This window comes from Heteronotia binoei, chromosome 17 (assembly GCF_032191835.1).
Source record: "Heteronotia binoei isolate CCM8104 ecotype False Entrance Well chromosome 17, APGP_CSIRO_Hbin_v1, whole genome shotgun sequence".
NCBI lineage: Eukaryota > Metazoa > Chordata > Lepidosauria > Squamata > Gekkonidae > Heteronotia > Heteronotia binoei.
Genome location: NC_083239.1, coordinates 48907746 through 48934451, shown reverse-complemented (window position 1 = coordinate 48934451; position 26706 = coordinate 48907746). Strand labels below are relative to the sequence as shown.

General features: G+C 46.2%; 1 protein-coding gene across 1 annotated transcript in view; it reads right to left on the bottom strand.

The window, feature by feature from the left end:
- Positions 1-21010, bottom strand: part of ZNF541 (zinc finger protein 541) — a 54913-nt gene extending 33903 nt beyond the window's left edge. Inside the window, exons 1-4 of the mRNA XM_060257756.1 lie at positions 20920-21010; positions 12134-12477; positions 6531-6774; positions 1530-3312 (exon numbers count right to left, since the gene is read on the bottom strand). Of these exons, the coding sequence (XP_060113739.1) occupies positions 1530-3312; positions 6531-6774; positions 12134-12437 (2331 nt within the window). The 5' untranslated portion in view covers positions 12438-12477; positions 20920-21010. The remainder of the gene's footprint in view (positions 1-1529; positions 3313-6530; positions 6775-12133; positions 12478-20919) is intronic.
- Between the last annotated feature and the right edge of the window lie 5696 nt (positions 21011-26706).

Sequence of the window (26706 nt, the reverse complement as noted above, 5' to 3'; positions counted from 1 at the left end):
GCCCTTTCAAGGACAACCGCTGCCAGAGCTATGGCTGACCCAAGGCCATTCCAGCACCTGCAAGTGGAGGAGTGGGGAATCAAATCTGGTTCTCCCAGATAAGAGTCCGCGCACTTCACCGCTACACCAACTGGCAACAGAGATCAGTTCTCCTGGAGAGAATGGCTGCTCTGGATAGTGGACTCTGCGGCATTATACCCCACTGAAATCCCTCCTCTCATCAAACCCTACTCTCCTCAACCCCCCCTTCCTGAAAAAAAATCTCCATGTGCTCCCCAATCCAGAGCTGGCAACACTAGAAATTGCCCATGTCGTTTGCAAAGAATAACGATGGCTTTTCAGTCTTTTTGTTTCCTGTCCTCATCCTGTATTGCAGCAGGCGCAAGCCAAAAGTCTCACCTTCCCAGAAGAGCCCTTGAGCCCAAACAGCTCTCTGACTTTAATCAGTGCTGGATTAAACCCCCTGGGCAGTCAAAATCTCAGGGCCCCCCTTGCAAATGATCTCGGAGTCGGGAGTGCCCACCCTGCCGCCCCCGCTGCAGCCTGCAGGCCCCTTCTCAAAAGCCCCTCTGACAAAGCTGCGGGGGAGAGGCAGAGAGAGGCAAACTTGGCGACGATGCCAGCAGCAGCCGCACCAGGCAAGTCGGGCAAAGAGCGGGTCAGTTGCTGGCCATGCGTGCAGGTTGAGAGGGCTGCAAGCAGGGGGGAAACTGGGGGGGGGGAGTCAGCCCGGGGCCCCTAAAATGGGGGGGGGGGCATAGGCCAGTGCCTACTTGGTCTGATTGCTAATCCGGCCCTGACTTTAATACAGGGGTGGCCAAACTGTAGCTCTGGAGCCACATGTGACTCTTTCACACTTATTGTGTGGCTCTTGGAGCTCCCACCACCCCGTCGGCTGACCTGGAAAAGGCATTTCTCTCTTTAAATCATTCCTCCAAGCCAAGCCAGCAGGCACCTTGGAAAATGCGTTTAAAGTTAAAGTTGCTTTCTTTTCACCTCTTCTCTCCTTCCTCCCACCTATTTGCCTGCCTGTCTTGAGGCTCTCGAACACCTGACGTCCGTGTCTTGCAGTTCTCAAACCTCTGACATTTATTCTGTGTGGCTTTTAATGTTGAGCAAATTTGGCCACCCCTGATTTAATACATACCCCAGCCGTTTCCTCCCATAGGACTATGGGTTTTGTGTTAGCTCCCTTATTTTGAATCTGCATGTCATTGCTGGACAAAGGTTATGTACTAGAGTCTACATTATAAATTCCACATTTAGACTTTCTTGGATCAGAGATTCCACAAAGACAGTCAAAACCAGGTGTGTCGAACATGTGGCCCGAGGGCCGAATCAGGCCCCCAGAGGGCTCCTACCAGGCCCCCGAGCGACTGCTTATTAAAGTTTGCCCACCCCTGCTTTAATACATACCCCAGCCATTTTCTCCCATGTGGGACACAGAGAGAACTGCCCACACGAGCAGTTACAGAGGCTTCGAGGGAACCCTCCCAAGTCTGAAAATTTTTTTTACTGCATGAACCTGCCTGGATCCTGTTGAAAATGGTCATCTTCGGTTTGGCTCCGGCGCCACCGCCGCTGTCGAACGAAGTGCTGGGCAAAGAGAAAGAAGCCATGGCCACTTGGCTGGGAGAAGCCACGGAAGAGACGTCAAACTTCAGCTTCTCTTTCCGGTGGGGCCTACCGCTGCGAGAACTGCCTTTGCCGCCTGATCCTTTGGCGCAAGGCTTGTTCTTCTCTTTCTTCCTCAACGGAGGACAGTCGTTCTCCGACTGACTTGGCTTCCCATAGGTATGATTCCCTGGGGTGTTTTCGTAAGCTACGGACTGCGGGTGGTTAGGGCTGGTGAAGTCTGTGAAACCCGGGCACCCTTTCAAGGTCCTGGCTTGCTTGGCGTGAGAAACGGCATCCGTGCTTACGGAAGGCAACGGAAAGGACTGAGGAGGAGTGCCCGGGGGCTGCCCTTCTTTCTCGTTGCCGGGCGGGAAACCCTGCTCAAACTGGGCAAAGGACCTCTTCATGCACAAGAGGGATCTTTTGCTTCCCGTGGGTTCCGAGGGAGGGCGACGTGGATCCATCTGCTGTTGAAATGCGGCTTGAAACGGTTTTGCCACCGCCACCACTTCCGGCTCGGGCTCGGTGGTTGCAGCCTGCGACGGAGTCACCAGATGGGTGTGGGACAAGATGTGCTGCGATGCGGTGATTCTCTGGAAGAAGTGACCTTGGACCTGCAGCTGATCCTCATTCACGGAGGATTCTTGGGGTTTCATGAAGAGTTGCCTGAAGAGGGGTCCGGGCTCGCCCTTCTGCAGCACGCTGGGCTTCTGGGCTTCCGGAAGCTTTGCTGCCGGCCTAAATGCCTCCTCAAAGCCACGGAGCTTTGACTCCCTGGGGATCTCTCCTTGTGTCTTTAAGAGCGTGGGAGCGAAGGACAAAATATCCGGATGCTCGAAGGTTGGTGCCAAAGCTTCAGAAGCCTGGGAGGGTCCCACCAGCCCTTGCGAAGCATCCTGAGCTGCAACAGGTGACACCTGAGCCACATAAGCGCTGTTTCCTTTGCTTTTGGTACAGGTGGGAGGCACATTTCTGACCCACTGGAAGCTGCCACTGCCGCTTGGCTGTTGAGAGGTCATAGGAATCTTCTGTCCTCTGAATAACGGAAAGCGAGGAACACTGCTGTTTGCCCAATACTCCAGGGCCATGTTTTCTAACGGACGCTGTGGCTCTGGATGAGGCTGCCTGTTCGGCAAATTCATACTATTTTCTGCAGGTCTAGGCACAGGTAAGTTCCCTGGATTTATTATGGTGTACACGCTGGAAGGAGCAGAGTTCTTTGGACAAGGATGAAGGTCCTTTGTCGCTTTATCGCCAGCAGGTTCAACAGGTGCAGCGCAGCTTGCGAGAGCGCAAGGCATCTGGCCGCATTCGGAGGCGAATGACTGCAAGGAACCCTTGGAGTTAGATTCGGATGGCCCTGCAGAGGTCGCCGGAAGTTTCTGGCTGACTAAGCTACTCACGATACACCTCAGCAGGTCTCTGTTGGGCGGAAGGGAATTATTAGGAGCTTGAGGTTCAGGGTGAAAGGCAACCCTCTCTGCAGTTCTCAAACTGCCGGGTCCGGGCTGGACGTGCGAATCGTGCGGCGGCAACAGCGAGTTCTCGCATCCCTCGTCGTCCTTTAACAACCTGAAGCCGTGGTGCATTTCGTAATGCCGGCGCAGCGACCGGTAGTCGGAATAACTCTTACTGCAGCCTTGCTCTATGCATAGGAATGGCTTTGTTTTCTGATGTGTCAGCATGTGGCCGCTCCTGAGGTTGAAAAACAAAACCTTGAAAAGTTAACCAGAACACAAAGAATAGGGCCGATCTTTAAAATGTTATTATTGCTAACTAATACAATCGCTTCCCATCTTGGATAATACAATTTTCGCTTACTAACAACGCATATAAACCAATTTTTGGCAATATTTGGCAGTGGTGGTGATCCCTGGCAGGAAGGGGCTCACCTGCATACCACATAGAACTGTGGAAGTCATTTCTGAATGTTTAGACTCAGGGGTGGAATTCTAGCAGGAGCTCCTTTGCGTATTAGGCCACACCACACTGATGTAGCCAATCCTCCGAGAGCTTACAAAAAAGAGCCTTGTAAGCTCTTGGAGGATTGGCTACGTCAGGGGTGTGTGGCCTAATATGCAAAGGAGCTCCTGCTAGAATTCCACCCCCGCTTAGACTCATGCATGCCAAAAATTGTGAGCTTCAGTTCCAGAAGAAGAGTCGCCCGAGGAAGATTTATTATCAAAACACGCAAATTTCGCCTAGGGGGCGTGTTGCACTTTGAGATTGCTGCATGGAACAAAATATTTCAGCCTTTTTCAAACTTGGCATTTTGGACTCTCAAGATGGACTTTCTCTTATGATGGACTGGCTACCAATTGCTTATTATAATACCCTGGCACAATATATTGTGCTCCCAGTAACGTTTTGCATGATTATGTTACACTGGAGAATAGTCACTCAGAAAAGTTTTCGTGGTTGTAAGTCTTCTCTTTATCGTATTTATTATAGAACGGTTTCCTCCAGTTTTGCTCAGCTGCTTACCTGACAGACGGGCTGGCTGATTAGAAGACCTAGGTGTCACCCAAGGATTTGAGCTGCTTCTGATCCTACGGAGTGGCAGGGGACAGGTGGCAGGCAAAAAGAAAGGAAGATTTGAAAAGCAAGGTCTAGGGAAGCAGAACAAGAAGAGAAAGTCATCCTCGAGGATGAGGTGAAGAGAAGCTAGAAGAAGAAGGAAGGGGGAGGGGGGAAACACTGCTGGAGAGGAGAGGAGAGGGTAGAGGAGAGGAGGGAAGATGGGAGAGGAGAGAGGGGAGAGGAGGGGAGAGGGAAGGGAGGAGAGAGGAGGGGAGAGGGGAGGGAGGGGGGGAGAGGAGGGGAAAGAAGGGGAGAGGAGAAAGGAGGGGAGAGAAAAGGGGAGAGGAGAGGGGAAAGAAGGGGAGAGGAGAAAGGAGGGGAGAGGAGGGGAGAGGGGAGGGGAGGGAGGGGAGAGGAGAGAGGAGGGGAGGGAGGGGAGGAGAGAGGAGAGGAGAGCGAAGGGGAGAGGAGAGGGGAAAGAAAGGGAGAGGAGAAAGGAGGGGAGAGGGGAGAGGAGAGAGGGGGAGAGGGGAGGGAGGGGAGAGGAGAGAGGAGGGGAGGGAGGGGAGGAGAGAGGAGAGCGAAGGGGAGAGGAGAGGGGAAAGAAAGGGAGAGGAGAAAGGAGGGGAGAGGAGAGAGAGGGAGAGGGGGCAACAGGCCTGTGGGCAGGAGCTTGAGAAGTGAAGAAGGCTGACATTTACACAGATTTGAAACCAAAGTCTAATTCTTATGTAGATGTTAGTGCCTAGCTGCAGGCAGAGACTCTTATGATGGACTATTCCTCCATACAAAATACCAAAGACATTCGCGGAGAAGGGTTCTAGACTCCTCAAAGTGCCATTTTTTCCCTATGTGCAAGCAAAACCCTGTCCCCCCCGCCCCCAAATATAGGCTCATCCCACCCCTGCTTGTAAGGGAAACTATTTGATTACCATGAAGAGGATGATTAGGAATACGGGACCTTGAGGTTTTGTAAAAAGCCCAGATCCCTGTGGCCAAAGATCTGGGGACTTAACATATGGAGCATACCACCCTTGATATCACAATTGCAGGGGGAAAAATGAGAAATACAGTTTGGATCACTGACATTTCAAACCCAGGAGACAGCAGAATAGAAAGAACGGGAGAAGATCACAAAATAACAAGACCTACAAACGGAGTCAGAGCACCTCTGGGAGAAGGTGGTCATCATGCCAGTTGTCACGGGAGCCCTTGGAGCATGCCCAGAAGTCTCAAGAAACAGCTCGGCATTCTGGGCATTGAGCAAATAACACCAGCTCAGCTCCAGAAGAAGGTGCTGTTTGGAACAGCAAGAATCCTGCAAAAATACACCTGCAATTTCCAAACTGCAGAACACCATCTACCAGTCAAATATCTGACCGTGACAATGCATAATCATAATCATCACCGCCACCGTCATCGTAATCATCAAAAATGCAAGCTGGACTGCAAGTTACTAGAAAGAGCAGAGGTTATTAAAGGAAGGCAGTTCTATCCTACGCTCCAAAGAAAAACAATAAAACAGAACACCATGACAAATCTCACTACGTCTTGTCTAAAACATTTCCCACAGTGCACCACTGCGCTATATGAAATAAGCTGTCCCTCGGTAAACGCACAAACAGCATACTCACAAGTCAGTCACCCGTGCTAAGGGCTACTGTCTTCGTTAACGCCCTCACGCCATTTTCTGAGAACTTAAACTTCCCACACATCGCAAAACAGGTTTAGAAACCCCTTTCCTTTCCTCTAAAACACTTTCAGGAGTGTTTCCATAAAACCCCAGATATGGTCTAATAAACTGGCGGCACCTTAGCCTTTGTAGTCCATGCCGTTGTTCAACGTAACACTCTCACTTTTCGGATGCCACACACACAACTCTTAATTAGGAGATGCACTGTATCTAAAATTGTTAAAACAGAGGTGGCCAAACTGAGGCTCGGGAGCCACATGTGGCTCTTTCACACAGATGTGGCTCTTGCAGCCACCACCAACTGGCTTGGAGAAGGCATTTGTCTCTTTAAATCACTTCTTCAAACCAAGCCAGCTGGTGGCTTGGAGAATACATTTAAAGTTAAAATTGCTTTCTTCCCACCTCTCCCTCTCCAAAATCTATTATCTATTTTCCTTCCTTCTCTCAAACATCTGCTGTTCACGTTTTGCAGTTCTCAAACATCTGATGTGCATGTCTTGTCGCTCTCAAACATCTGATGTTTATTCTATGTGGCTCTTGCACTAAAGGAAGCTTGGCCACCCCTGCGCTAAAGCAGTGTTCTCTCTCTGTGCATCTGCGTGTGATGCTTAAGCAGCCGGGAGCAACAGGCTAGATCGGCACGGCACCAGTCAACTCGTTTGTACATTTAAACCAGTTTTATCGGCAAGCAGATACCTACAGGTGGTCCTGCCGCTTAAAGGCTTTGCTGCAGATCTTACAGACGTGTTTCCTCTCCTGGCTGTGAGTCACGTAATGTTTGGTGAGCGAGCTGCTGCTACTGAACACCTTCCCGCAGAGGCTGCAATCCAGGAAAGGGGCTTGAGGGGAACTCTGGTGGTGTCTCCCTTTCCTTCCACTGCCAGAACCAGATCTGCCCCCTGGCTCCACATCTTTAGGCGCTGAAGTGTTGGAAAGCCCGACATCTGAAGGAGTAAAGACATTTTCTTTTTAGCTCACAGGATCAAGGTGTACAGTAGGTTTAAGAAGATGCTGAGGTCGAAATCTCAGCCGTGGGAAACTGATGCTGAAACATTTGACCGATTGAAATCCAACTTCATAGAATCCTAGAGTTGGAAGGGATCTCCAGGGTCATCTAGTCCAATCCGCTGCACAATGTGGGAAAATCACAACTACCTGCCCCTGCCATCCTTCTCATCATCCGCCTAAGTTCACAAAATCAGCATCACTGTCAGACGACCATCTAGCCGTTGGGTGTTTTTACACTGGCACTTTGCGACTCTCTATCTCCGCATTGTAAACTCACCTTTTACATTACATAATGTTCTCATAACTGTTTCACATCGTTGCTTCCCGAGGCATTAACATTTGTTTCAGTGAGATGGGTTTTGACGACGACGCAAAAGTGTTTTTTCTCGAGACTAGTTTTGGTCCGGTCTTTTCTCTACGGGCGTTTCAAACTTGTATTGTAAAAGTTCTCCTGCTTTTTAAGAGACTCCTCCAAAAGCCACCACAAGGTGCAGTAATTTGCATGAGAACTGACAGCACTTGAAATTTTTTACATATCATTGCTTATCTCATCTAGTGGCTTAAATCTGTATTGTTTTTGCAGTGTTGACACGATCTCCAAGCAATCATACACATTTAACTAAGCACCTGTATTCCGGCTGAGCAGAGACACCCCACCCCACCTCCCCAAAATCGAAACGCTTCAATATAATGATCTAACATGGGGGGCAAATACTTCAGCTCTAGAGAAAAAGGCCCAGCAACGACTATACTATTTAAGACTCTTAAGATCACAACAACTGTCAGGGAGTCTGCTGGTTGCCTTTTATCGTAGTTCCATTGAGAGCATTCTATCTTATTGCCTCTGCGTGTGGTTTGGGAGCTGCACGGAAGCAGAGAGAAGGGGTGCTCCAAAGAGTGATGGTAAGAGCACAGAAGATTTGTGGATGCTCTCTCCCCTCATTGGTGGATCTGTATAATATGGGATGTAAAAGGAAGATACAAATGATCTTAAAGGACCCTTCACATCCGGGCCACTTGCTATTTGAGATCTTACCGTCGGGCAGACGATATAGAGTGTTGAAGGCTAAGACAAATAGATTTAAGGGCAGCTTCTATCCAAGTGCTGTGGTTAGGCTAAATGCAGGGCTATGAGTGGTTATTTGTTTTAGATGTAGGCTAAATGTAGGGTCATGAATGGTTATTTGTTTTAGATGTATTTTAAATGGTTTATGTATATGTTTTTTTCTTTAGTGTTGATGTGTTGGTATGTTTGTGGAAGAGCACCTCATTTCGTTGCTCTCATTTTCCTTTTTTGAGAACAATGACAATAAATTTATCATATCATATCATAAAAGGAAAATAATTAAAGCGGAACAGCGGCAGGCGATTTGAAGGCTCTAAAACTCGGGATCAAACTGAGGCCGTTTTCGCACACAGCTCACCAGGCGGTCACGTTCCTATTCTCTCCGCAGCGTCTGTCGGATTTCCCATTATCTGCGCCAGAGTTACAGGAAATGCCGCAGCTTTTGCGTAGCAAATGTAAACTGGGTTTTAGCGGTTTACGTTTGCTACGCAAAAGCCGCAGCACTTCCTGTAACTTCGGCGCAGATAGTGGGAAATCCGACGGACGCTGCGGAGAGAACAGGAACGTGACCCCGTGGTAAGCTGTGTGAGAAAACGGTCAGAATTTAAAAACACCCTTTGAAAACCTCCAAAGAAGGAGAGCCCACCACCTCCCAAGGAAGCCTGCTGGGAAATACCTCCACCCTACCGGCATTTGAACAGGAGAATCACTTCCTCGATTATACGGGTTAATGAAATATTAGGAGAACACCCCTCCTCTTCAGTGTAGCCTTTTCCCAACCACAGACGGAGAGAGAGTCGCAAAGGCTCTGCAGGGGGCATTTCCTTATCCAGGGTGTCATTGAAAGGAAACTAGGCAGAAGGGGGGAACCATTATCCGCAACATATTGTAGTGTAATAATCACTTAGTACAATAATGACATATTATTTTTCTATAGAGCTATAAAGGCCTAAGGGTGCTCTACAGACCAATCAAGTTGATGCCATTGGCCCAAGGAGGAAGTGCTACTGATTTATTTATCCTTGGGGGATTTTATTTCACTTCTTATCCCAAAATGTCAACTGTTTATGAAATGCACGGTTGTTACCAAGCTTGACGCACCGCAGCTATACTTGGAAAGTAACGTGTGAGTGCAGAACATGTAATGACATCACCATGCAGCACGAAATAGGAATGACTAATCTAGCAGTGACGGCATCAGTGCATTTCAAATGATGAGACTGGCTTATTCAGCACATGTGACCCAAAAGCCACAGCACACACGGCATCCTATCCACTTTGACAGACTCACAGAATCAGAAGGAACTTCCAGGGTCATCTAGCCCAGCCCCTTGTGCAATGCAGGAAACTCACAAATACCTCTCCCCAAACACCCACAGTGATGATGATGATGATATTAGATTTATATCCCGCTCTCCACTCCGAAGCTCAGAGCAGCTTACAATCTCCTTTATCTTCCTCCCCCACAACAGACACCCTGTGAGGTGGGTGAGGCTGAGAGGCTCTCAAAGCAGCTGCCCTTTCAAGGACAACCTCTGCCAGAGCTATGGCTGACCCAAGGCCATTCCAGCAGCTGCAAGTGGAGGAGTGAGGAATCAAACCCAGTTCTCCCAGATAAAAGTCTGCCCTTTCAAGGACAACCTCTGCCAGAGCTATGGCTGACCCAAGGCCATTCCAGCAGGTGCAAGTGGAGGAGCGGGGAATCAAACCCTGTTCTTCCAGATAAGAGTCCACACAATTCACCACTATACCAAATTGACTGAGGCTGAGAGAGCTCTAACAGAAACTGCCCTTTCAAGGACAACTCCTACAAGAGCTATGACTAACCCAAGGCCATTCCAGCAGTTGCAAGTGGAGGAGTGGGGAATCAAACCCGGTTCTCCCAGATAGGAGTCCGCGCACTTAACCGCTACCCCAAACTGGCTCTATGCCCAGAAGATTGCGGGGTGGGGCGCGACACCCTCCAGGAACCCTGGAAACTGGCTTGGAGAAAAATTGCTGCCAGACCCCCAAGTGGCTCTTAGAAGAACAGAGGAAGAGCCCAGTAGCACCTTAAAGGTTAACAACATTTGTGGTAGGGTATGAGCTTTCATGAGTCACTGCTCACTTCTTCAGATACAACTAGAATGTAAGTCCATCTGTCCTATATATTGGAAAGTGGGATGATTTCAGATGCCAAATAACATTAGCAGGCAAATGACAACGGCAGTGCGATTGGATTAGGTGTGATATGCAGACAGGTAGTAGCAGGCATGGAGAAATCAACATTGAAATTTGAGACAGGAAACCTGGGTCTCTATTCGGTCCAGGAGGATGCATTCTCCTGATCTTTCTTATCCGTTGCAATTCAGCAGCCTCTCTTTCTAATCTCCCTTTGACATTCCTTTGTGAGATAACTGCTACCTTTAGGTCAGCAACTGAATGTCCTGACGTAGGGCCCCCCCTGGAATTACAGCTTCTCTCCAGACTTGTGTGGAGGTCTTGTAAGTATTTTATAAGTATTTGCAGCACTATAGGCTGTGTGCCCTGCATGGGCATTGTTCTTTTTTGGAGTAAGTGGCTCAGCATGCCAGGACATTGGGGGGGGACACTGTGGCACTTTAAGCGTGTATAAATAGGTCTTATCTCCTTGAGTGAGATGCCTCTCTTTGTCTAACCTGGAAGCTGCCCTCTCCTTTCTTTCTCCTCTGTTTTCACATGGCCTTCCATGGAGACACATGCAGGGGTCCTTTTGTAGAAAAATAGGTGGTGGAGCTCATTGGCATAATCATTAGCATATGCTACCCTCCACCAGTCAAAAGCAACCCGACACAAGAAGAGCCCCGGGCGAGCGAGGCCTGCTTGGGCTGGCTAGAGATTCAGCCGGCCCAAGCAGGCCTCACTCACCTGGAGCTCTCATTGGCCTCCCCACCCACCCCCACAGTCAAAAGGCCAGCAAGCCACCCACCACCCAAAATCACATAATTAGTGGAGAAAGGGTGGCATGGGCTTCTCCAGGGGTTAATGTGGGCTGCTGGGGGTGTGGCAAAGCTCCTGGTGGCTGCCTGCCTGCCTGCCTGCCTGCTTTCCTAATCCAGGGATTGATATGCGGCTGCACCTATTATTCAATGGACAAGGTAGGTGGGGAACCCTCAGAAAGGTCCTGGAGCTGCGTTCCTGTGAGCTCCTGTTGGATTCAAGGCCTAGACACATATCTCTTTTCGCAGGTTTTTCCTGTAGAGACAAATGCCTTCACACTCCCACCCACCATGCCGGATCACTTGTGATAGTGAAGGCACTCCTCTCTCTCTGCTTTTGACTGAAACATGAATTTGAATGTAGGACTGCCAGGTATGACTCAAGAAATATCCGGGGACTTTGGGGGTGGAGCCAAAAGACTTTGGGGGAGGAGCCAGGAGCAAGGTTGTGACAAGCACAATTGAACCCTGAAGGGAGTTCTGGCCTTCATATTCCTTTTAAATGCCTTTCTTCCATTGGAAATATTGGAGGATGGGAACACCTTCTTTTGGGGCTCATAGAATTGGATCCTCAGGTCCAATCTTTTTGAAATCTGGAGGGGGGGGGGATGTTGAGAAGAGACCCTGCTATACTGAAAATGTGGTGCCTCTATTTCAAAAAACTGCCTCCCCCGTTAGAATCCCAGATAACCATGAATTGATTATCCATTATACCCTATGGGGACTGGTCTCCATAGGGTATAATGGAGTGCCCAGCGAACATTCAACAACACCCCCCCGTGCACACACTTTCTGATAACCCTGAAGCAGGGGGAGGACCTCTAAACCCGGAGATCTCCTGCCCCCAACAGGGGATTGGCAACCCTATGTGAATGAGATTTGCTTGAATAAGAATATACTGCTTGGGAGATTTACTTACTGCACTCAGTATTATGCTTCTATGCAGGACCTTTTTTTAAAGCAGGAATGCGCAGGAACACAGTTCCGGCTGGCTTGGCATCAGGGGGTGTGGCCTAATATGCTAATGAGTTCCTGCTGGGCTTTAAAAAGTTACAAAAAAAGCGCTGTGCAAAACAATGCCGACACCAGGGGTGTGGCCTAGCACGCAAGTGAGTTCCTACTGGGCTTTTTATACAAAAAAAGGCCCTGCTTCTATGACCAAGCAAACTCTGCTATATCAACCAAATATCTCAACAGATACTTTTACACGCCTCTTGCCAAATGCGCTTTTACGACGAATTTGAACTGGGAAATGTCCCGGAAGTGACTCACTGTGCAAAAGCGGTCGTGAGTCTGTCTCGCCGTCATCTAGGAGTTTAGCAGGATCGCTGTCCTTTGCAGAATACAACGACAAGGTGTCCAGGTTGTCTTCTAAAGAGTCGCTGTTTATATTTGCAGCCGAAAGGCTAGGATCCACATCCAGGTTGCTCAGTCCTGAATAAATCATGTCTCTCATATCTGAGCACAGCTCCTGGCTGAAGGAATCACTACAGTCCAAAGCCTGATTCCCTGGAAACTCATTAAGCTGCATTTCAGAGTTGAGGGAGCTCTCATCGCTGAGGTGGTACTGATCCATGCTCACCCACCTTCCACGTCTCTATTTTGGGTTAAGGTTGCTAAACAAAAGAGAAGGGCAACAGAAAAGACGATGATGAAGACAGAAGATATTGGCTTTATATCCCACCCTCCACTCAAGAGTCTCAGAGCGGCTCATAATCTCCTTTCCCTTCCTCCCCCACAACAGACACCCTGTGAGGTGGGTAGGGCTGAGAGAGCTCTGACAGCAGCTGCCCTTTCAAGGACAGAGTCTCAGAGCGGCCTACAATCTCCTTTACCTTCCTCCCCCACAACAGACACCCTGTGAGGTGGATGGGGCTGAGAGAGCTCTGACAGCAGCTGCCCTTCCAAGGACAGAGTCTCAGAGTGGCCTACAATCTCCTTTACCTTCCTCCCCCACAACAGACACCCTTTGAGGTAGGTAGGGCTGAGAGAGCACTCCCAGAAGCTGCTCTTTCAAGGACAGTGGCCCACAATCTCCTTTACCTTCCTCCCCCACAACAAGACACCCTGCGAGGTGGGTGGGGCTGAGAGGACTCCCACAGCAGCTGCCCTTTCAAGGACAACTCCTGCCAGAGCTACGGCTGACCCAAGGCCATTCCAGCAGCTGCAAGTGGAGGAGTGGGGAATCAAACCGGGTTCTCCCAGATAAGAGTCCGCACACTTAACCACTACACACCAAACTTGCTCTCATTCAAGGAGCGATGTCAAGGAATTTGGCAAAATTACCAGCGTACAAGTCAGAACACAAGTCTAGATAGTGGCTCTATAAAATTTGAGGATTTTTCCCCAAAAAGCCTTTGAGAACATATTCTGTTACATATCTGAAGCTGAAAATTTCAGAAGTGTTTCAGTCTTTAAACTTCCTTTGAAAACTGCCAGATGATCAAAAGTGAACTTGAAAGTTGCTAAGTCACAGCAAATGGACATGGAGTTAATTTACCTTTACACGGAGAGACTTTAATCATGAGGGGTGGAATTCTAGCAGGAGCTCCTTTGCATATTAGGCCACACACCCGCTGATGTAGCCAATCCTCCAAGAGCTTACAAGGCACTTTTTTGTAAGCTCTTGGAGGATTGGCTACATCAGGGGTGTGTGGCCTAATATGCAAAGGAGCTCCTGCTAGAATTCCATTCCTGTAATTAATTGAAATCTTTTTGGACACTACAAAAGTTTTTTGCATTTGTTCATACAGAAATGATACAATTCTTGGCGGAGGGGTTTTCAAGGTGTTTAATGTTCGGTTAAGAATTTTTTTGTACATTGATTCCTTGTTATTGGGTTACAATACCTTTGGGTATTTTTGTTAGCAGCCTTACTATGTAACGTTCTCCCTACACCCCTTAATGTCTTGACAAATCTTTTACTATTTATGGAATGGCATATCTTATGTTTAAAGCGTGCATGCTTCAACTGTTAAGATTCATGCACGGATTTATCACATGAACGCATGAAGCTCCCTTCTACTGGATTCAGACCCTTGGTCCATCAAAGTCAGTACTGTCTACTCAGACAGGCAGCTGCTCTCCAAGGTCTCAGGCTGAGGTCTTTCCCATCACCTCCTACTTGGTCCTTTTAACTGGAGATGCTGGGGATTGAACCTGGGACCTTCTGGATGTCAAGCAAATGCTTTACCACCAAGCCACAGCCCTCTTGTTGTCTGGAGTCTATTTTTCCCTAATTGGTCATTTTCAGTCAGCAAAGCTGCAAAGTAAGGGTGAATTTGTTTGTTTTCAGAGGCTATTTTAGTTCTGGTATAACTCTAGAGGGGTATCTACAGTTATAATTATTATTAGCAGGTAATAAATTAAGACACTATTAAAAAATTAAAAATCTATGTCTGCATGGACTACTTTCTGCATTAACAAATTCATTCCTGTGCTGTTTTCTTGATATTCTCAATGTGGTTTTCTACAACATTCATCCCTATGTGTCCCTAAACCTTATTACACAATGCCAAAATCCTAAACAACAAAAATATGAAAAGGATTTTATAGCCGGAACAAATACTACATTTTAAATCAAAGTTTAAGCTTCATAAATTACTCTAATAGCTGATTTCCACTTTTTTGATCACTGAGTTTGGAAAAGTTTAATATTATTTAAAATTCAATCAAATGCGGGGGGTGGGGGTTGCCACCAATGTTCCCTCTAAGCTGCAGTCTTGTGAGAAAAAAAATCTACTTTGTGAGCTACTGGCAAAGTTGTGAGCTACTGCATCAATTATTGTGCTTCGGGGGATCCTTCCTGAACTAAGACAAAAATGTATAAGCTGGAGGCTAAAAATCTGTGAGCTAGCTCATGCTAACTCAGCTTAGAGGGAACACTGGTGGGAATAGGGTCAATTCGAATTTTTATAGCCATGATTTGTGAACAATGAAAGGGTAAAATTGGTTCAATCATGCAATTACTGAAATCAAATTTTAAATCCCCAAATTTCTGATATCCAGTCTTCCCCAGATAAAACTGAAGACATTCCACCGTTATCTATACAAAAATAACAAAACATGTTTTAGAACTTTTTAAAAAAATAACCCTTACTATGGAATCTTAAACGTGCTGATTTAGGCCAATTTGAAAACCACTGTATTATTACAGATACTAACAAGGGATCTTCATTTCTGACAGCTGCACAGTGTTTTTAGAAAGCAAGCAGGGTCACTTAAGGCTTTTGCCCAGAAAGGATTCTAATTTACTATTGAACATTTGGTTGGCTGTACACACTTTTTAAAATGTTGCTTTGGCAGCAGCTACCACCACAGCACAAAGATCTGTGCTGTGTAACTCAAGTTAAGCTATGGCCACCATTCTGTGGCTGCCTCCGCCTCCTGGAGCAGCCATTTTGTGGTAGCCATTTTGTTGCTATGCCCACCATGCTGTGTCAGAATTCCAAATGCGCCCACATGCTCAAGAAGGTTGAACACCCCTGTAACTAACCCATCATATTTCCTAGCTACAAGGAACAGTAAAATGAGAAACTGTTAAACAAAAGTCCCTTTCTATCAGAAGCAGATGCTTGAAGTAATCTGGAAATTGGTGGAAATGGTTTCTCAGCGAGGGGGTAGCTTCACCCTTTGGTCATTTTTCTGTTGTGATGGGCAGCCTTTTTTCTGGTTATAATTTTACTGGTGATTTCAGCCTCTCCAACAAAATTAAATGTAATTTTTTTGCAAACAGAAAGGGATAGCAACATGGAAACTTGGAAACTTACACACATAGGCAAAAGTATGCATGTGGACAAAGGGGACCCAATAGATGTTGTTTACCTTGACTTCCAGAAAACGTTTGATAAAGTTCCTCATCAAAGGCTCCTAAGAGTCATGGGATAAAAGGACAAGTCGTCTTGTGGATTAAAAACTGGCTAATTAATAGGAAACAGAGTGAGTATAAATGGGCTGTCTTCACAGTGGAGGACGGTAAGCAGTGGGGTGCCACAGGGCTCAGTACTGGATCCGATGCTTTTTAACATGTTCATTAATGATTTGGAGTTGGGAGTAAGCAGTGAAGTGGCTAAGTTTGTGGATTACCACCCTGAGGCACTCCAGAGGGATCTTTTGAGGCTGTGTGAGCGGGCGTCAACATAGCAAATGAGGTTCAACGTGGCCAAGTGCAAGGTAATGCACATTGGGGACAAAAATCCTAACTATAAATACAAGTTGATCGGGGTGAACTGGAGGAGAGTAACATAAGAACCTAAGAGAAGCCATGTTGGATCAGGCCAATGGCCCATCCAGTCCAACACCTCTGTGTCACACAGTGGCCAAAAAAATAAAAATTACATATATATATACACACACACACACTGTGGCTAATAGCCACTGATGGACCTCTGCTCCATTTTTTTATCCAATTCCCTCTTGAAGCTGGCTATGCTTGTAGCCGCCGCCACCTCCTGTGGCAGTGAATTCCACATGTTAATCACCCTTTGGGTGAAGAAAGACTTCCTTTTATCTGTTTTAACCTGACTGCTCAGCAATTTCATTGAATGCCCATGAGTTCTTGTATTGTGAGAAAGGGAGAAAAGGACTTCTTTCTCTACTTTCTCCATCCCATGCATAATCTTGTAAACCTCTATCATGTCATCCCACAGTCGACATTTCTCCAAGCTAAAGAGTCCCAAGCGTTTTAACCTTTCTTCATAGGGAAAATGTTCCAAATCTTTAATCATTCTAGTTTCCCTTTTCTGGACTTTTTCCAATGGTATAATGTCCTTTTTGAGGTGCGGTGACTAGAATTGTAAACAGTATTCCAAATGAGACCGCTCTGACGAAGAGAGAGATCTTGCGGTCATGGTAGATAACTCACTGAAAATGTTGAGACAGTGTGCGACTGCAATAAAAAAGGCCAACACTATGCTGGGAATTATTAGGAAGGGAATTGAAAATAAATTCGCCAATATCATAATGCCCCTGTATGAATCGATGGTGCGGCCTCATTTGGAGTACTGTGTACAATTCTAGTCACCACATCTCAAAAAAGATATTATAGTATTGGAAAAGGTCCAGAAAAGGGCAACTAGAATTATTAAAGGGTTGGGACACTTTCCCTATGAAGAAAGGTTAAAACGCTTTGGGCTCTTTAGCTTGGAGAAACGTTGACTGCGGGGTGACATGATAGAGGTTTACAAGATTATGCATGGGATGGAGAAAGTAGAGAAATAAATACTTTTCTCCCTTTCTCACAATACAAGAACTCGTGGGCATTCAATGAAATTGCTGAGCAGTCAGGTTAAAACGGATAAAAGGAAGCACTTCTTCACCCAAAGGGTGATTAACATGTGGAATTCACTGCCATAGGAGGTGGTGGCGGCTACAAGCATAGCCAGCTTCAAGAGGGGATTGGATTAAAAAATGGAGCCGAGGTCCATCAGTGGCTATTAGCCACAGTGTGTGTGTGTGTGTGTATAGTATATGTAATTTTTTTGGCCACTGTGTGACACAAAGTGTTGAACTGGATGGGCCATTGGCCTGATCAAACATGGCTTCTCTTATGTTCTTATGGTGGCAGCTATAAGCATAGCCAGCTTCAAGAGGGGATTGGATAAGCATATGGAGCAGAGGCCCATCTGTGGCTATTAGCCACAGCGTATTGTTGGAACTCTGTCTGGGAGAAGTGATGCTCTGCATTCTTGGTGCTTGGGAGTTGCAACAGTGTGAGGGCTTCTAGTGTCGGTCCCACTGGTGGACCTCCTGATGGCACGTGGGGGTTTTGGCCACTGTGTGATACAGTGTTGGACTGGATGGGCCACTGGCCTGATCCAACACGAGCACTGCTCACTCTGAAGAGAGTAAGAACAGCTTTGGTTCACATTGTCTCAGAACTATGTTTTTTGCTGCTTTTCCTGCATGCATTTAATCCACAAAAATCAACTTGCCCTTCTACCCTTGGGGCTGTGATGGGAAATACCCTTAACGTGGGGCTTTCTGTACCTTATGAAGGGAATGGTGCAACATTGCACCGAGCCCTTTGCTAATGCTATTGATTGCTGATCTTTTGGGCTAGTTTTTATAGTCGCGCGTTTCTGTTTTACTGGTTGCAATAGAACATTTTTATTCCTGTCTTTCTGCACTGCCTTGAGCCCTCTTTCAAAACAAATAGCCAAGATAAAAATTTCAGCCTGCAACATTCCCGTTATAATATTGAAAGGGAATTGCTCACTTGTTCAAAGTGTGCGGCATCATTTACTTTCATTGCTACTTAAATGTATTAATCATTATTTAAAATACTGCCCTCCCGGTAGATATTTCTGGGGAGGTTACGACATCAGTTCTATATGCCAGTTAAAATTCCATGCTTGAGGTCAGGCAGAACAAGGAGGAAATTGTTTGGGAGGTTCATTACTGCAGGGATTTCAAGATTATGTAGTGTAATATTCTGCATTTAGGCATCATTGACAGAACGCCTCTTATAATCTGTGTTGTGGCACCACAGTGCTCCCAGAGGAGAACCAAGCATGCCAAACCACTGAAGTCTATTCTGATAAGCTGGTTTATTAAAGGAACACATTTAAGCGAGCCGTACCACTTCTACAAGAGAGAAAGGCAAAAACACCCTAGACTGGATAACATACAATGTGAATATTTGGAAATTTTAAAATCATTTCCATATGACCTGTATTTAATGATAATTAAAATAATTTTTATTTCTTTCAGCGTTAAAGCACAGACAAGAGAACTTACAGAGATTTCTTGGGGAGGCCCCATAAGAATGGAAGCCCTTCTGTTGGAAGCTTATTAAATCATATACCTCCGCAGCTTCTAGAACTTTTGTATGACTTTGCGCTGCGCAAGCTAATCACAAGAAAACAGTGTAATATTATTTTAAAACACCCTAAAAATGAATATTACCTTGCATTTCCTTCAGTATCTCAAAGTAACATACACTGAGGTTTAGGTAATATGCAACTTTATTTAAACTAGCTCATTATTTGATTGTCCAAAAAGCAACTAAACGCTCAGCACTGACTGGCACTATATCAACTGGATTTTTGACATTTAGCATAAGTAATAAAATAAAGTTTTAGTCCAGTGGCACTTTAAAACCAACAGTTTTATTCAAGGTACAAGCTTTTGTGTGCATGCACCCTTCTGCAGGTATTGCTGTTGTGTGTTCTTAACTGAACTTATTATATAATTTTGAAATTGAAATTTCTGAATTACCGTATAATTTTAACTGTATCTTTGTTTCAATATGTTTGTGGGCCCTTACTGAGTGGAAAGACCGCATTAAAATGTCTTAAATAAATAAATAAAATCAATTTCTAATCCTTCCTGAGCATTTTAGGATGAGGCAGGCTGAAAGTCAAATCCTGGTACCGCACAGCATTAATGATAGGTACCAAATCTGAAATTAGAGCACTAAAGAAATGCAGCACAGGATAACCTTGCTCTTGTCAATAAATGTTATCGTTTGCCCTTCACACAAACTTTCTTAAACCAGAGTAGCGGAAAAAAAAAAACCTCATGAAACTGATGCTTGTAGACCCCATTTTGTGAAAACCCCTGGCGCCAAAACACTAGATGCCAGATTCTCCAAAAACTAGATGCCATGCTCCCCAAATTTCAAAGCACCCTCCTGTCCCACCCACACCACCCTTCCCATCTTTCATGATCTCTAAGGATCAAACCTAAAGCCAGGCTAGAGAAAGCGAATCCCCGCCATCCACACAACCCCATCCACCTGCAAGGCCCCTTCCAGCCCAAATACCCCTATACCAACGTTTCCTCTAAGCTGCAAAGTCCAACGAGCAGAAATTCTACTTTGTGAGCTGCCGGCATTAAAGTTGCGAGCTCCTGCATAAATTATTGTGTTCTGGGTCATTCTTTCTGAGCTAAGACAAAAAAGGGTGAGCTGGAGGCTAAAAATTTGTGAGCTAGCTCACCCTAACTCAGCTTAGAAGGAACAACGCCCCATACCCAATCTAGGGCTTCCCCATCCAGGAAAGGGTCTGCAGCAGCGGAGGACTGGGTCTCAAAAGATTGGTTGCCAGGAGACATAGGGGGCCCACCCACAACTATAAGGCTATCATTTAATTTTTGCAAGAGATAAATTAAAATTTTCAAAAAATACATGTGGAAAAAAGGTACAATTAAAACTACACACAAACACATATATATATACATATATACACACACATATATATAATTACAGTTTACATATATTGAACATAATACTAGCAGTATACAGTAGTAAATGCAAATACAGATTGCATTTCCTCCAGGGGAGCTGATCTCAGCCAGCTGGAGATCAGTCCTAAAAGCAGAAGATTCCCAGGCCCCACCTAGGGACTGGCACCCCTAAATACAACATAAATTCTAGTTGCATTACAGTAACGATACTGGAACTTCCATAACATTTTCAAGCTGCTAAAAGGCCATTCACATTTTCAACATATTGCCTAATGTTTAAGGGGCCCACTTCACCAGGTGGCCTACAGGGCCCACTTGCCATGGGGCAAGCTAACACCCTGGCCAGTCCGCCCACTGGCTCTGCGACTGCCCCTCATGGAGATCAGTTCTGCTTTGCTGAGACAGGAAGGAAGGGGTAGGAAAATGGAGGCTTTTGCACAAGGCGGGAGGGGGGGCGGGATTTTGGAAACCGCCCTCCCTGGGGGAAAGTGGGAAGCCCCTTACCACAGCCTGAGAGGAAAGCTGATGCTGCCCCAAAACTGGGAAGCAGGAACAATTGGGTGGGGGGGGGGAGGAGGAGAAAGATTTAGGGTCCCACCTTCCTTTGTCTCTAAGGGAAGGCTGTTCCCAGTTTGGGTTGTGTGGAAGAGATTTTGCTGCTGTTGCTTAGAAATGGTGGTGGTGCTGGGGGGGGGGGGGTCTTTTAAAGAAAGCTGAGAAGGGGGGAAGGGCAGTTGCACCTGACAGGGGAGGGGCTGCTCTTTCCCTCCAGAAAGGAGGGGAGGGTCCGTTCCTCCAGGGAGGGGGGAAGCAAATGGGGAGGGGAAAGCAGAGCAGGGGGGCAGGCAAGGCAAGGCAAGCGGCTGCTTTACCCGTCGTCTCGCGCCCGCTCCGTCCCGTCTTCTCCTCCCCCCCCTTTCCTCACTGTCCTCCGCACGCGCCCGTTTCCCTCGCTTGCTCGCCCCGCCCCCTGCCGCCCGGCCCCGCCCACGCGCCCCACCAACGAGCGCGAGTGCGCCGGCTTCGAGGGAGGGGTGGGGGGGGAGGAGAATGGCGCAGGTCTGTTTTTGCGCGTGAGGTTTTGGGCGGGAAAGGCGCGGAAGGGAGCGGCTCGGCTGAAGCGCGGCGGCCATTTTGTTAGGGAGGGAGAGAGAGAGAGAGATGAAGGGCGTTTCAAAAGAAATAGTTTTTACAAAATAAAATAAATAGGCGCCCATGGATATAGGGGTGTGTCCTCTGAGGGCTTAAAAAGAAATAGTGTTGTTTTTTTTAATTCCACATGGCATTTAAGAAGAAATACTTTTTAAAGGCATTTAAAAAAAAAAAATCACGCCCATGGATACAGGGTTGTGTCTTCTTAGGAGGACACGTGAGGGCTTAAAAAGAAAGGTTTTTTAAAAAAAATTCCACCTACATAAATATAGGGTTGTTACCACCACTTTTGAGAGGACGTGTCCTCTTTTTTTTGTATGTGTCCTGACACTTTTGGAGCGCTTTTAAAAAGCTCTTGAAAATGGCCTTTTAGGGTTGGATTTGGAAGGTTAGGATTATTAAAGGCATTTAAAAAGAAATACTTTTTAAAGGCGTTAAAAAAAAATCCATGCCCATGGTTGTGTTCTCTAAGGCAGACAGGTGAGGGCTTAAAAAGAAATAAGTTTTTTTTTTTAAATTCCATGTATATAAATATAGTGTTGTTACCACCACTTTTGAGAGGACATGTCCTCTTTTTTAGTATGTGTCCGGACTCTTTGGGGGCTTTTTTTAAAAGCTCGTGAAAATGGCCTCTTTTAGAGTTGGATTTGGAAGGTTAGGATTATTAAAAAGAAATACTTTTTAAAGACATTAACAAAATCCACACATATGGATATAATGTGTCCTCTAAGGAGGACACTGTGAGGGCTTAAAAAGAAAGGGTTTTTTTTAAACCCAGGCACATAAATATAGGGTGGTTAATCACAACTTGTTCTTTTTAAGACGACAGGTCCTCTTTTTTAGTATGTGTCTGGGCTCTTTTAAGAAGCTGGTGAAAATGGCTTCTTTCAGGGTTGGATTTGGAAAGTTAGGGTTATCAGGACCGGATAAGAACATAAGAGAAGCCATGTTGGGTCAGGCCATTGCCCATCCAGTCCAACACTGTGTCACACAGTGGCAAAAAAAATTATATATACACACACATATATAGCCACTGATGGACCTCTGCTCCATATTTTTATCTAACCCCCTCTTGAAGCTGGCTATGCTTGTAGCTGCTATCACCTCCTGTGGCAGTGAATTCCACATGTTAATCACCCTTTGGGTGAAGAAGTACCTCCTTTTATCTGTTCTAACTCGACTGCTCAGCAATTTCATTGAATGCCCATGAGTTCTTGTATTGTGAGAAAGGGAGAAAAGTACTTCTTTCTCTACTTTCTCCATCCCTTGCATAATCTTGTAAACCTCTATCATGTCACCCCACAGTCGATGTTTCTCCAAGCTAAAGAGCCCCAAGCGTTTTAACCTTTTTTCATAGGGAAAGTGTTCCAAACCTTTAATCATTCTAGTTGCCCTTTTCTGCACTTTTTCCGATGCTATAATATCCTTTTTGAGGTGCAGTGACCAGAATTGCACACAGTATTCCAAATGAGACCGCACCATCGATTTATGATACTGGCTGATTTGTTTTCAATTCCCTTCCTAATAATTCCCAGCATGGCGTTGGCCTTTTTTATTGCAATTGCACACCGTCTTGACATTTTCAGTGAGTTATCTACCACGACCCCAGATCTCTCTCTTGGTCAGTCTCTGCCAGTTCACACCCCATCAACTTGTATTTGTATCTGGGATTCTTGGCCCCAATGTGCATTACTTTGCACTTGGCCACATTGAACCTCATCTGCCATTCTGACGCCCACTCACCCAGCCTCAACAGATCCCTTTGGAGTTCCTCACAATCCTTTCTGGTTCTCACCACCCTGAACAATTTAGTGTTATCTGCAAACTTGGCCACTTCACTGCTTACTCTCAACTCCAAATCATTTATGAACAAGTTAAAGAGCATGGGACCCAGTACTGAGCCCTGTGGCATTCCACTCCACTTCAAAGACTGCCCATTTATACTTATTCTCTGCCTCCTATTAATTAGCCAGTTTTTGATCCACAAGAGGACCTGTCCTTTTACTCCTTGACACTCGAGCTTACTAAGGAGCCGTTGGTGAGGAACTTTATCAAAAGCTTTCTGGAAGTCAAGGTAAACAATATCTATCAGGTCTCCTTTGTCCACATGTTTGTTCACCCCCTCAAAGAAATGTAACAGGTTAGTGAGGCAAGATCTTCCCTTACAGAACCCGTGTTCTACATGTTTGTTGGGGGGGGGGCGCAAAATTAAAAAATGATGTCCCCTTTTGGGCTATTCTATATTATGGTCCCATGGAATACCATGGACTCCATACCCAATTTGCCCCCCCCTCCGTTGGCACTGGGGGGCAAGCATCCCCCCTCTGCCCCCCCCCCCGATCCGGCCCTGAGGATTATTAAGGGCACTTTAAAAAACTTTTTTTTAAAAACCCACACACATGGACATAGGGTTGTGTCTTCAAGAGGAAAGGTGGTAAGATTAAGGGTGCTTAAAGAGAAATAGTTTTTATTAAAAAATCCACGCACATAAATATAGGGTTGTTACCACATGCCCTCTTTTTTATGTTTGTGTTTTTGGACTTTTGGCTTTTTAAAAAAACTGAAGATGGCCTCTTTTAGGTTTAGATTTGGAAGGTTGGGATTATTCCTAGTTAGTAGAAATTATCACAAGTTCAGCAGTAGGAGTCTTTAAAATTAGATTTGACATAGGGATCACTGGTTTGAAGCAGTCAGTCGGGAAATAATGCCCTCTTCTTTGCTTTTAAAAATACAGTAACCCTGCATAAATAGATTCAGGCGGACAACCGTGTGGGTCTGAAGCAGCAGAACAAAAGGAGTCAATAGGGTTGCTAATCCCCAGTTGGGGGCGGGGGATCCCCTTCTTTGGAGGCCCTCCCCCTGCTTCAGGGTTAGCAGAAAGTGGGGGGAGGAGAAGAAAATGTCTGCTGGGCACTCCATTATACCCTATGGAGACTGATTCCCTTAGGGTATAATGGAGAATGAATCCATGGGTATCTGGGGGGGAGTCTGTTTTTGTAGGTAGAGGACCACATTTTCAGCATAGCATCCAGTGCATCTCCTCAAAATACCCCACAAGTTCCAAAAAGATTGGACCAAGGGGTCTAATTCTATGAGCCCCCAAAGTAGGTGCCCCTATCCTTCATTTAAAAGGTGTGCAGTCCCTTTAAATGTGATGGCCAGAACTCCTTTTGGAGTTCAATCATGCTTGTCACACCCTTGCTCCTGACTCCACCCCCAAATCCCCAGATACTTCTTGAGTCAGACCTGGCAACCTTAGTCCAGTGGCACTTTTGAGAATGACAAAAGTTTAATTCTGGGGATAAGCTTTCGTGTGCAAGCTTATCCCCAGAATTCGTATGCAAGCATATGAACATATGAAGCTGCCTTATACTGAATCAGACCCTCGGTCCATCAAAGTCAGTATTGTCTTCTCAGACTGGCAGCGGCCCTCCAGGGTCTCAAGCTGAGGTTTTTCACACCTATTTGCCTGGACCCTTTTAGTTGGAGATGCCGGGGATTGAATCTGGGACCTTCTGCTTACCAAGCAGATGCTCTACCACTGAGCCACCGTCCCTCCTCAAATTAGGTTCATATGAACATATGAAGCTGCCTTATATTGAATCAGACCCTTGGTCCATCAAAGTCAGTATTGTCTTCTCAGACTGGCAGCGGCTCTCCAGGGTCTCAAGCTGAGGTTTTTCACACCTATTTGCCTGGACCCTTTTTTGGAGATGCCAGGGATTGAACCTGGGACCTTCCACTTACCAAGCAGATGCTCTACCACTGAGCCACCGTCCCTCCCTCCCATATGAAAGCTTATACCCAGAATTAAACTTAGTTTTTCCTACATAAATAGGAATAGGGATGAACTATTTAGAGTGTAGGAAAACACTGAATACAGAACACTGTGACAGATATTTTATTCATTGCATTCATTCATACACCACCTTTCTGCCCAAGGCAGCTTACATCTCCATTTCATACTCAAAACAACCCTGTGATGTAGGTTTGGCTGAGAGTGGTGTAAATGGCCCAGGGTCACCCAGCGAGCTTAATGTTATATTCAGGTGGGTCGCTGTGTTGGTTTGAAGCAACAGAACAAAGTTGGAGCACCTTTAAGACCAACAAAATTCATTTCTGGGTATAAGGTTTCATATGCTGTACCAACAGAAGTATAGTGTCCAGATCGCATGAAGTGATGGTATTGCTTTGCTCTAGTAAGACCTCACCTGGAGTATTGTGTTCAGTTTGGGGCACCACATTTTAAGAAGGATATAGACAAGCTGGAACGGGTCCAGAGGGCGATGAAGATGGTGAGGGGTCTGGAGACCAAATCCTATGAGGAAAGGATGAAGGAGCTGGGCATGTTTAGCCTGGAGAGGAGGTGGCTGAGAGGTGATAGGATCACCATCTTCAAGTACTTGAAGGGCTGTCATATAGAGGATGGTATGGAATTGTTTTCGGTGGCCCCAGAAGGTAGGAGCAGAACCAATGGGATGAAATTAAATCAGAAGAGTTTCCAGCTCAACACTAGGGTTGAACTTCCTGACCGTTAGAGCAGTTCCTCAGTGGAACAGGCTTCCTCAGGAGGTGGTGGGCTCTCCTTCCTTGGAGGTTTTTAAACAGAGGCTAGATGGCCATCTGATGGCAATGAAGATTCTGTGAATTTAGGGGGAGGTGTTTGTGAGTTTCCTGCATTGTGCAGGGGGTTGATGACCCTGGAGGTGCCTTCCAACATTATGCTTTTATGATTCTCTATGCATGCACAGTTCTTTAGAAGAAAGGAACAAGAGTCCAGAAGCATCTTAAAGACTAACAAAATCTGTGGCAGGGGAGGAGCTTTTGGGAATCACAGCTAATTTCTTCAAGATGGGTAGCCATGTTTGTCTGTCTGTAGCAGCAGAAGAGAGCAAGAGTCCAGTAGCACCTTAAAAACTAACAAAATTTGTGGCAGGGGAGGAGGTTTAAGGAGTCACTGCCAACACTCCCTCTAAGCCAGGAGTGTCAAATATGCAGTTTGGGGGGGGGCGAATCAGGCCCCCAGAGGGTTCCTATCAGGACCCCAAGCGACTGGCTGTAATCTGCTTCCTTCTGCATAACAGCTTGCTTTGCAAGGCTTGCTCAATGGCACAGGAGCTACAGAGCAAAAGCTCTGTTTTCTCCATTGGCTGAGGCTCCTCCCTTGGGGAGGAATGGCTTGCTTTGCCAGGCTCTCTCAGTTGCACAGTAGAGCTACTGAGCCAAGCCTCTCTTCCTTTAAAGGCTGAGGCTCCCTCCCCAGTCTCCTGGGGAAGGAAGGAAAGAGCCCGAGCTTCCTTTGCCCAGTTCCCTGGATCCCATGGGAGAAATACAAAGAAAGCATCCTTAAGACCAATGAGTGCTAACATTTTAAGCATGTTTTAAGGACATGGCCCGGCCCAACAAGGTTTCATTGATGTCATATCCGGCCCTCATAAGAAATAAGTTCAACACCCCTGCTCTAAGCTGTGGAGTCTTGTGAGCAAAAATACTGGCATTTAAAGTTG